Source organism: Humulus lupulus, chromosome 5 (assembly GCF_963169125.1).
Source record: "Humulus lupulus chromosome 5, drHumLupu1.1, whole genome shotgun sequence".
Taxonomy (NCBI): Eukaryota; Viridiplantae; Streptophyta; class Magnoliopsida; order Rosales; family Cannabaceae; genus Humulus; species Humulus lupulus.
The window spans coordinates 241,942,151-241,953,732 of record NC_084797.1 but is presented as its reverse complement, the minus strand read 5'-3'; the positions used below and the strand labels follow the sequence as shown (position 1 = coordinate 241,953,732).

Here is an 11,582-nt window from a genome sequence, read left to right as displayed (position 1 = left end):
TCTTCATCCATCCTTGTGTCCTCTTCCATCTACTTTTCTCTCTTAGGTAAACCAAAAATTATAGTTGTGAAGTTCAAATTGTTAAGTAAATATTTTATTAGTATTTTGTCTCTAGTACTTTTGATCAACTAACCTTCTTCCTTTTGAAAATGAAAAACCAGCTAACCTTTTAAACTAATTGATTTTTTGCTCGCATAGGTTCATCTTTACATTGTTAACGTAATCATATAACAAAATCTAAATGGATTTTAGTTAATTTATAACTAATTTTAACCTTAAATTAAAAATATATATTTAATGGTTTGCATTTATTATTTAGTTTTTACGAAGTCTTGACCTGGTGAATGTGGATTTAATTATAAAGTGAAATATGATTAATAAAAAAAAATGGTTTTTCGTAAAAGAAAATATATAAATCGAAATGTGAAAATTTTAAAAAATTTAGAGAGAAAAATCATGATGAATCATATAATTCAGCCACAATAATACTTAGTTGACGAGCTGTGATTCTTAGCCAGCTACACATGCATAAAAATAAAAATAAAATAAAAAAACTTAGGGTTTATACTTTTCTGGGCATATTTTTTTTTCTCATTAACTGTTTGGACCCTTTGTTTTGAAAAAATATTTTTTGGACCTTTTATTTTGTAAAATAGTTAAAATAGAATCATAAACTCAATTTTGATGAAGAAAAAATTGAATATAACAACACAGTTTTTAAGCAGAATGATTTTATTTTTGTTCTGAATTGTTAGTTTGGTAAATTATTTGTAATTTTAGTTGAAAAAATATTGACCAAAATCGGGTTTAGGGTTCTATTTTAACCATTTTACAAAACATAGGGCCCAAAAAGTAATTTATCAAAATACAGGGTCCAAACAAATAATAAGTAAAAACAGAGGGTCTAAAAAAGTATAATCCCAATATAAAACAATAATGTATAAAAGTTATTTGTTTTAATTATTATTTTTTTTGTTGATTCAAAGGTGAATTCTGTTATAATTGATTTGTTTTTTGGCAAGTTAAAATTGAAATGTAATAGTAAAAGTTAAAAGAGAGAGAGATAATTTTTTTCTCAGTATATATATAATTGCTTAATTAATAGGATTTATACTTTTTTTGGATCATGTATTTTGTCTTATTACTTGTTTGAACTATGTGTTTTGACAAATTATTTTTTAGACCATATATTTTGTAAAATGGTTAAAATAGAACCCTAAACCCGATTTTGGTCAATGTTTTTTGAACTAAAATCACAAATAATTTACTAAATAAATAATTCAGAACAAAAATAAAAGCATTCTGCTTAAAAACTGTGTTGTTATATTCAATTTTGTTCTTTATCAAAATTGAGTTTATGGTTCTATTTTAACAATTTTACAAAACATAGGGTCCAAACTGTAATTTGTCAAAACACAAGATCCAAACAAATAATGAGACAAAACACAGAGTCCAAAAAAATATAAACCCTAATTAATAAGTTATGACAAGTTAAATAACCCAATTAAAAACAATAATAAAAAGGGTTATATCGAACAAAACTAAAACTAAATTGTATACGTGGTCAATTTCATTCAGTGTGGCAACAATTTTCTTATGTTGATTTTCTTTAATTTGACACTTTTAAATTTTTACAAAAATGTTCAATTTGACCTAAAATCATTCAAATATTTTGAATTCATATGTACGTACGTGTTTGATATTTCAAGCCTATTTTATCATAAATATTCGTATGATATATGGAGAAAATAAATTTATGAGAAATTAAATTAAAAGACATAAATATTATTCAAAATAATGACTTTTCATTGTTTCAAAATAATTTTGACTGTGGGACTGGAACTGTACCTAAGAAAAACCAAGTTAAATATATGTTTTTGATAACAACTTTAGACTACTCATAAGGTACATTAGAATATTCTCATAAAATATTTGCTCTATAAATATTTATCCAATTTAGTATAAAAATGAGTTAATACTATATTTTGCCAAATATTTATAATTGTACTCCAATGTACAAGATGTAAATTAACATACACAAAAAATCAATAATTCATTTAATATTTATTAAGAACATTAAAAAATTAATTTATTTTATTATTTTTTATTATCCAAATTATGTACTCCAAGAAATTCATCATTAAAAATAAATAAAAAATGATATATGGTTTGTTATTAATTGTCAACTATTATAATAATTAGTAACAATATAGTAAATAAAAAATAACATTTATTGATGTGCTAAATTTGTCACAACTTTTATAATGTTCCAAATTTGGCACACTTTTTTTTAATACTATTGGAGTTATATATTTTTGTAAGATGTGTTAAATATAGTATTGTACTATTTTTTTAGCACTCTATTCTAGATATTCTAATATAGTATATCTCTTCTATATAAAAAGTAGGGTTGTGCAGAAATTTTTACAACTCGCCCAACCCGAATAATCCGCCCAAACCAATTCGAAAAAACCGCCAAAAAACACAACTCGAATAAACCGACCAAAATTTAAACCGCCCAATTAAGAATTTATTATTTTTAATATATTCAAATAAATATATAAATTAATTAAGTTTTGTTTTAATTTTTTTACTATAAATTTAAAATATTGTTTTAAGCTTAAAAAGATAAACTTCACATTATTAGTACTAGTATTTAAAAGAAAAAAATTACAAAAATGTAAAAAAAAAAATACCACTTTTGTTTGGGCGGGTTGACCCAACCAACCCGCCCAAAAAAAAAATACAATTTCGGTTTGGGCGGGTTAACCCGACCAACCCGCCCAAATTATTCGACGGGTTAATTTTTTTTTTTCTTAATTGGGCAAGTTACGGGTCACTTTTGCTAACCCGATTATGACATTGGACGGGTAAAAATGCCTTGTAACCCGACCAACCCGCCCAATACTCAGCCCTAATAAAAAGTGTGTAGATAATGTAAATTATTGGTTTTAACGTTTTTTTAAAAAAAAAATTCCGTTAACTTTAATGAAATATTATTATATTTATCAAAATATTCTTATATTTAACGGTAGATTGTAAACATGACTTAAACTTAAATAAAATTAAATAAATAAATAATTACATAAATTAAAATATGATATTTTTTAGATATTTTACCATGATAATTATTTAAAAATAATAAAACATATATTTTATAACTTAATTAAAATTTAATTAAACTTAAACTTAAGATTATATTAAACATATATAATTTATAATATTTTGTTGTCAATGCCAATTCAAAAACTATAACGAACATAAACTTAAACAAAAATAAGTTAATTAATTAAAATATAATTTATGATAATTTAAATAATTAATAAATTATATTTATTTAAAAATAATAAATGCATACATATCATTTTATTTATCTTATAAATTTGTGTGATAGTTTGTTTTTTATCAAGTGATTGAAGCTCTTTTTCTTCATCAAATTCCCCAAAGGACATTGTGAGATACATTAAAATCTAAAAATAATTGATGCATGTATATTACTGTCTACACTATGACTTTTTCTATTCTTATTTTATTTTTATTATTAATTTTTTTAAAAATATTATTATATTTTATATATATGACATATAATCATGTAAATATATATATATCTATATTATTATTGTATTTAGATGTCATATATATATATATATAAATTATTGATACAAATATTTATATATATTATAAAACTATAATTTATTATATTATATATATATTTAAAAAAATAAATAAATTTTTATTAAAATTATAAACAATATTTACAATTTTAAAACTAAATTTACAAAATTTATGTGTTGCTTCTATCTATTAATTAAACAAATATAAAACAGAATTGAAAAGAAAAAAAAGTTAGAACATTTTCGTCGAACAAAGGGGCTACATATGATATAGACTAATGAGTTCATGAGAACCATGTAGAAGAAAGAGTATATTTATACATGTAAGTATATATTTATGCATATATTATGTAAATATTTTGGCATTAATTACATGGAAGTTTCTATTTGAGCCCCACTTTTGAAGATGTGGTCGTTTTAGGGTTTCAAATTAATTTGAAGAATATTTTTATTCGAATGATGGGATATTCGTGAACTTAGGTTTGGGAACTATAAATGTATGCTTGAAAATTGTAATATTAATTTCTTCACTTAAAATCAACTTTCCAAGGTGGAGTGTGGTGGGAAGCCTAATTAAGTCATAATTTAATATTAAGAAAGTAACAAAAATTAAGCTAATTAATGAAATTGTTTATTGCATGTGTCAGGCAACTCTAATCATGAAGACAAAAATGGTGTTGAACCAACGTTAAAATAAGATTATTTTAATATTATATTTTTTTTCCAATCCAATCATAACACTAAAAATTAGGAGTGTTCATTAGTTGGTTTGGACAGATTAGATAGATTTTTTACAAACCCAAACTTATAATTAGGTTGATATTTTTCAACCCGTAACCCACCCAATTAAAAAAATTGAAGTTCAACCCGACCATCTGTTTGGGCGGTTTGGGTGGGTTAACCCGCCCAAACTGCCGAAACTTTTTATTTTTAATTTTTTTTCTAAAAATTATTATTTTTCACCAATTTTTTTTTATTATTTTATCTATTTTTTAGTTTGTATTTGTAACTAAAATAATTGTTTCTTTAAAATATAGGTTTTTTTTTTATAAAAAATAATAATTTGAATTTAATTTTATATATGTATAATTAATAATTAAATAAATATAAAATTAAAAAAGTAGACAAATTATTAATTGGGCGGATCAAGTTACATTAGGCGGGTTGCCAAAAATTTCAACCCGCCCAATATAATGATTGGGCGGTTTGAAATGAATGACGAGTTTTCGGGTTGTATTTTTTGTTAGTTTTTTCGGGTTGGTTTGGGCGGGTTGCAAATTTTTTTGCACAGCCCTATTGAAAATTTAACCAAAAAATATATTCAACATTATTATATTATCCACAAAATACACATTATATTATTATATTATTTAATATTACAAATTAAATAATATACATATATTTATATATATATATAATATTAATATAAAACACAAAATCCAAACAATTTTTTTTTGTCGTGGTGAACAATGCCACACCAATAAGGTCGTGGCACTGTTCATCTCCACTATTTTACAGTACCATTTAAAGTTCTATTAGAGTGATATATGGTGTATGATCAATACTAAATTAGTCTTTGAAGCCCATTAGAGTTGACCTTATTAGACAAAAAATAAAATGAAGTGACTCGTGAGTTTTTGTTTTTTCTTATGATTTTATCCTAACAAGAAAACTCAATCCTTTTCTTACTTCTTTCTTGTAATTTTATTATTACTATTTCTAAGAAAAAAATTATATTTAGTAATCGATTTCATATAATAAAGTAGGAACGCAACCAAAATAATTGACTTAACATACCATTCACAACAACATGCACTAAAAATACAAATTAGTATATAGTTTTAATTTGAATTTTATTATGGTACAATATCATTCTATTTAGGTATGAATTGTTATCACCCAAACGAATTTTTTATTTTCTTTCTTTGATTATTATAAAAAGACTTGACAACTCATCTAGTATATTTTTCACTAAGACAAAATTCTTAGACAAATGCGAAAATGTATATCCCATTCTTATTATTCAAAGTGTGAATTTGACCAAATAAAAATAATATGTCACATCAAATTAATATTAAAAAAAATTTGATACAATATTTTATCAAAAAGTTGAAACTCTATTCATGGGAATGCTATAATGTCAATTAGATTTTTTTTATTACATGTTTTATTTTTATTTTATTTTTTTAAATTCACACCATTATATACTACTTGTTTTATTTTATGTACTTATTTAGATTTATAATAATTAATAATCATTTGATAAATTTTATTATCCAGCATTTTTCTGATTGCGAACACAAAATCATATTATCAATGATTATTATTAGGGGTGCAAAAATTATTTAATTCAATTATAATAGATCGATGCTAAAATTTGGATATTTAATTATGATTGAATCGAATTTTAAAGATCCGAATTGAATTGTATCGATTGTTAGATGATAAATGTAAAAATCCAATACAACTGAATCAATCCGATTGTATATATATATATATTTATTTTGGATTATGCTTATAATTTATGTTATATTTGTATGATGTTATATCATTTTAAACAAATTAGTCTTTTTATTTATAATATTATGAAATATTTGAATAAATTTAGCTAAATAAAAGCAAAAAAATATGGAATTGATTAAATCCATTCAAATATATAAATTTGAGATGTATCTAATTAATTGAATCGATCCAATCTAATATATAATTGGATCGGATTAGATCAGATGAGTTGAGACAAGTTAATTACAAACATTGAATGTGATCCATAATTTAATCGTATTGGATATACCTAAAAATATTGGATGTAATACAATGAATAGCCTTAATTATCATTAGTAAAATTAATTTAAAAACAAATAAAATACTTCTCATATATTTTTTTTTATGTATTTATTTAAGCTTTTAATAATTAATAATCATCTCATCAATTACTAATCCAACAATTATAAATGTAGACGGGAGATAAAATAATTTTTTCCGTGTTTATTATTAGTGAAGTTAATTAAAGCTTATAAGCTATTTAATTGCCTAATTATAAAAAAAATTATTAGATAAAACAAAACTAATAGCCGATTGTAGTCAATCAAGTCCCTCCAAAAAGCACCCAATCAAAACTGCCCTTTTAAGACCCAAAACACCAACTTCATCTTCTTCTTTTCTTTACTCGGCTAATCCCAACTAACAAAAGCTCCATCAATGGCCGCTTACGGAGTCTTCTCATTCTTCTTTGTCGTCTACTTCTTTCGTTCTCATGTAGCGGCAGCGAACATCAAGTACTGCGGAGTAGAAAATTGTAACCCCCTCAGACCCGGACCAAAAGTTCACTTCCCTTTCTGGTTGAGAAACTCATCACAAACCCGTCGATGCAGCTACCGAACCGAGTTCGACCTCTCGTGCAACGAACAGAGGCAGACGATTCTCCGGCTAGGGTCCGGCGAATTCACCGTCCAGCAAATCGATTACGAAGGACAATCTATCTTCATCAACGACCCCGCCGGTTGCCTCCCCAAGCGATTCATGAATCGAGAATTCGATAACTTCAGCGCTACTCCTTTTACGATCAATCGAATGGAAAACTACACGTTTTTTAATTGCTCCAAGGATTTCATGGCGATAGCGGAGTGGCTCAACCGTATTGATTGCCTCAGTGGCCAAAACAGAGAGTTTGCTGTTGTCGCCGTACCGACTGAAGATCTTCAGTATTACAGACATGACAGGGCACCGACGTTAGATTCACCGTCGCCTTCGCCGTCGCCGTCATCATCATCGCCGTCGCCTACGTGCTCGGTGATTACGACGGCTATGGTTCCGCGTTCATTCAACCCGTTCTCTAGATTCGACAGGTTTTCGGATATCACCGGAAGTATCCAGCTAGCATGGAGCGACCCGAATTGCAGAGATTGCGTCGAGCGTGGTGGAAAATGCGGGTTTCAGAGCGGTTCGGATACAAGAATTGGATGCTCCGTTTCTACAATCGAGTCAAATCACGGTATGTATGCATTGCTTATCTCTCTCTCTCTATTTTTTATTTGTCGTTTTAGATTTCCGGTGGAGTTGAACGCAGGGAATCAAACTGAGAACAGAACAGTGTTTTGTTTTACGAAGTCAACTAGTCGTGTAAAATAGTCAATATAATAGGTGGGAGAGTGGGATCCACTCAGTGCTGCTTCACATCACTTAAACTGGTCCAAATGTTCGGACGGTAACTCGCTTTCACTGGTGATTAGTCAGTGAGAAGCGACACGTGTCATTTTACCCGAACGCCACATAGATTTCTAATAATATACGTAATTTTTTATGTTTGGTCAAATAAATTAGTCCAAAGCGACGTCGTCGTTTCTAGAAGAAAACAAAAAATATTAGTTAATTAATTAAGGGAATTTTTTTTGTTTGTTTATAGGATAATTCTTTGTAGGGGCATAGGAGGGGCATCTTCTATTGTATTTGTTATAATTATAGTAGATATTTTATTAATTTTCGAGAAGTTTCGAATAATTTATAGTTCTCAAATCAAAGTTTAAATAGTTAATTGTACGCCTGAATAATTTTTTTTATATGTATAGAAAATATATTGTTTGAATTCTGATTTTGACATTATAAATTATTAAAAAATTTATAAAAATTAATAAAATATCTGTTATAACTATAATATACACCGTCATAAAAAATAATTAGTTTATAATTTTTCTAAATACAAAAAATAAAAAATTGACTTAGGATAGGATAGGGACATTTTCTATACTCCACTGTATAATTATCTTTTTATATATATATTTAGGATATCAGCCATTTTCTTTTTCAATTTTATGTCTTACCCTTCAAAGCAAAGTAGTTGACTAGTAGATATTTTAATTTTCTCATAAAACAGTTGATATTAAAAAAAATGATTTTCCCAAGAAAAAACCATAAATTTAAAAAGAAAAAAAAATGTTGATGTCTTATTTTAATCAGTGGGCCCATGTGGTTTAAAAATATCTTTAAGTGCTAACCAACAAGTTCGGAAGCCCAATGATGATCCGTTGGCCCAAAAAATAACACTCCCATATTGCTATTTGGAGAAGTGTCAAATTCTGACCAAGAAGACAGATATGACAATTCAATGCTCATTAGATTCGACTTAACATTTTTTTTTAAGTAGGTAAGCACCAAAAGCTGAATCAAAATTGAGTTTGATGTTTCAAAACGAGGAGGTACCAAATATAATATATATTTTTTAAATTTTTAACAAAATAAATGTTTGAATTTTCAGGTCTTCCAAGAACTGCAAAATATGGCATAATCATAGGAGTTGGAATACCAGGACTCCTATGCATAATTGGGCTAGCAAGCTTCATATGTGGCAGGGTAAGGGAATGTGGGCAGCGGCGCCGCCGGCCCTTCTCGGACTACACCGGGCCGGAGCATCCGACGCCGGTGATGGTGGTAATGGGCTACGATGGGCCCACAATTGAATCGTTCCCCAAGATTGAGTTGGGAGAGAGTAAGAGATTGCCAAAGCCCAATGACACCACTTGCCCAATTTGTTTGTGTGAGTACGAGCCCAAAGATACGTTGAGAACCATACCGGAATGCAACCACTATTACCACGCCAGTTGCGTCGACGAGTGGCTCAAAATGAACGCCACTTGCCCACTTTGCCGTAATTCTCCGGACACTGATAGTGCTTCTTCTTCCCATGTTAGTCCTTCTACTTCGGTTTCTCATTCTTCTTCTTCTTTTGAATCTTCGTAGATGAATTTATAGTTCATTTTTTGAAAAATTTAACTTTGATTTGTACATACCCTGTTTGGATGTAGATTTCATAAATGGGTTGTTATGTATTCATGTCAATGTGGATCTTAGATGAGTGAAACATTTTTGGTCCTAGTCGGGTCTCTGTCCTTTTCAACATTTGTTAATTGTGATGCTGTGATTCTGTGTTTTTTTGTTTGTTCTTAAATTTGAACCCAGTGATGAATGAACACTCTATGGTTTGTGTTAGTTTAACAACAAAAAAAGGAAAATGAAAAAGAGTAGCTCAGACAGGTATATTTGGATTATTATTATCAAAAGATGCTCAAGATCCACACTCAATGTAATAATGCATATTTCATATAAGTAAAATCTCCAAATTTACACTTCTATGAATTGGATATAGTAATACATAATCAGATTTATATTATATATGTAGTTATATATATAAAAATGTATGCAAAATAATATTATGTAATTGTATTTTAATAATAATACATAGTAATTATTATTTTAAATTTTTAAAAATTTAACGATATCTCTTTATGAGAGAAAGTCCAAAGTTCGAATCTACTCTCCCAATATAAAAAAAAAATAAAAAATTGATGATAAAAATAAATTGTCTACAAAATAAAATATGAAAGTAAATTTGCACGAAAAATTTAATTGGACTAAATATTTGAAATCCACATTTATTGTAAAAAAATATATGATAAAAAATTAAAGAGTAATTAGCGCCAAAACCCTTTTATTTTTACATTATTATATACTTAACTTTCAATTTTTTTTTTCGCCGGTGAAACCTTACAATCCACGATTCCGTTAACAAATCTAAGGTCTCTGTTTGTTGTAGTTGTTAATTGCCAACGTGAAGCCACCTGACCATCTAAATTAATACTATGTCTTAATTTTTTAAATTAAAAAATAAATAAAAATCATTTAAATTTAAAATAGAATAATTAAAATTAAAAAATTACTTAAAAATATTAAAAACAAAAAATATATATTAAAAAAATTAATATTATTTTATAAATCTGAAATAAAATTAAAAACTAAACCCTAAAATTTTCCCTCTTTCTTCCACGCTTCTTCTTCTTTCCTTCCTCTTCTTCTTCCCCATCTTCTTGCAACTTTTCCATTCATAGGCCTTTGCCTTGTCTCGCGCAACCCAACGCGACCCATCCGCAACCCTGACCCTCTTCTTCTTCTTCTTGCAACTTCTCAACCCCAAAATAAAACCCAGTAAATCAATAGGTGAATATGGTGTCGTCTACCTGAAATACAACAAAAACAGGCGCAGCAACAAAATCGCAATATCAAAGTCAAGCTCACTCCCCACTAAGATGACTTCTTCAACCTGAGACACTAAAAAAACAGGGGCAGCAACGAAGAGCAGCTGCACACTTCAACCGGGGATGGCTTCGCAAGCAAAACCAGATCTGAAGCAAACCGAAAGCAAGATTTTCCCAGCTGCTCCGACAACTACCTGCAAGCAAAGACCGTCGATGAAAATCTCCTAGTTCTGTCGAACACTAGATCTGATCAAAGACGAGGCGATCTCGTTGCGATCTGCAGCCTCCGTCGTAGTTGAAGATCGAAGGGGCTTGGAGGCTGTTGTCGTTCAAGTCGAGATGCGAAGAGAGGGATAAAAAGTGCGATGACATAAAGAAATAGGGAATGGGTAGGCGGCTAGGGCTTTAAGAAGAAGAATAAAGAAAGGATAAAAAGAAGAAGAAAAGAAAAAGAATTAAGAATTAGTTTTTTAATGGATATTTAAGTACTTTTTTAAAATATTAATCAATCTATTTTTAAATTAAAATAATTTTTATTTTAAATTAATTTAAATATCTTTATTTATTTATTTTAATTTAAAAATTATGACGTGACATTAGTTTAGATGGCCCGGTGGCTACACTTTGGCAATTAACAGTCACAACAAACGGAGACCTTAGATTTGCTAACAAAAACGTCCGTGGATTGGGAGGTTTCATCAGCGAAAAAAATGAATTAGGAGTTAAGTGTATAAAAATGTAAAAATAATTAAGTTTTGTCGTTAATTACTCAAAATTAAATAAACAAAAGTAAATTTGACAGTTGAAAATATTTTTAATATTTAGATAAAACTACTACTTTGAAAAATGCCAATACTTTTCAAATGAACCCTAACGTTGAACCACATTAGCCATCCATGAGATTTATACAAAAATAATAAAATTTATGTATTTTTTGAAAGAT

The 11,582-nt window shown here is 27.9% G+C and overlaps 1 protein-coding gene across 1 annotated transcript; it reads left to right on the top strand.

Annotated features, from left to right (window-relative positions):
- Positions 1-6,760: 6,760 nt before the first annotated feature.
- LOC133778595 (RING-H2 finger protein ATL20-like) lies at positions 6,761-9,537 on the top strand. The gene is made up of 2 exons (XM_062218575.1): positions 6,761-7,605; positions 8,866-9,537. The coding sequence occupies exons 1-2, from the start codon at positions 6,813-6,815 to the stop codon at positions 9,345-9,347; spliced, it is 1,275 nt and encodes a 424-aa protein (XP_062074559.1). The 5' UTR covers positions 6,761-6,812; the 3' UTR covers positions 9,348-9,537.
- Positions 9,538-11,582: the final 2,045 nt, after the last annotated feature.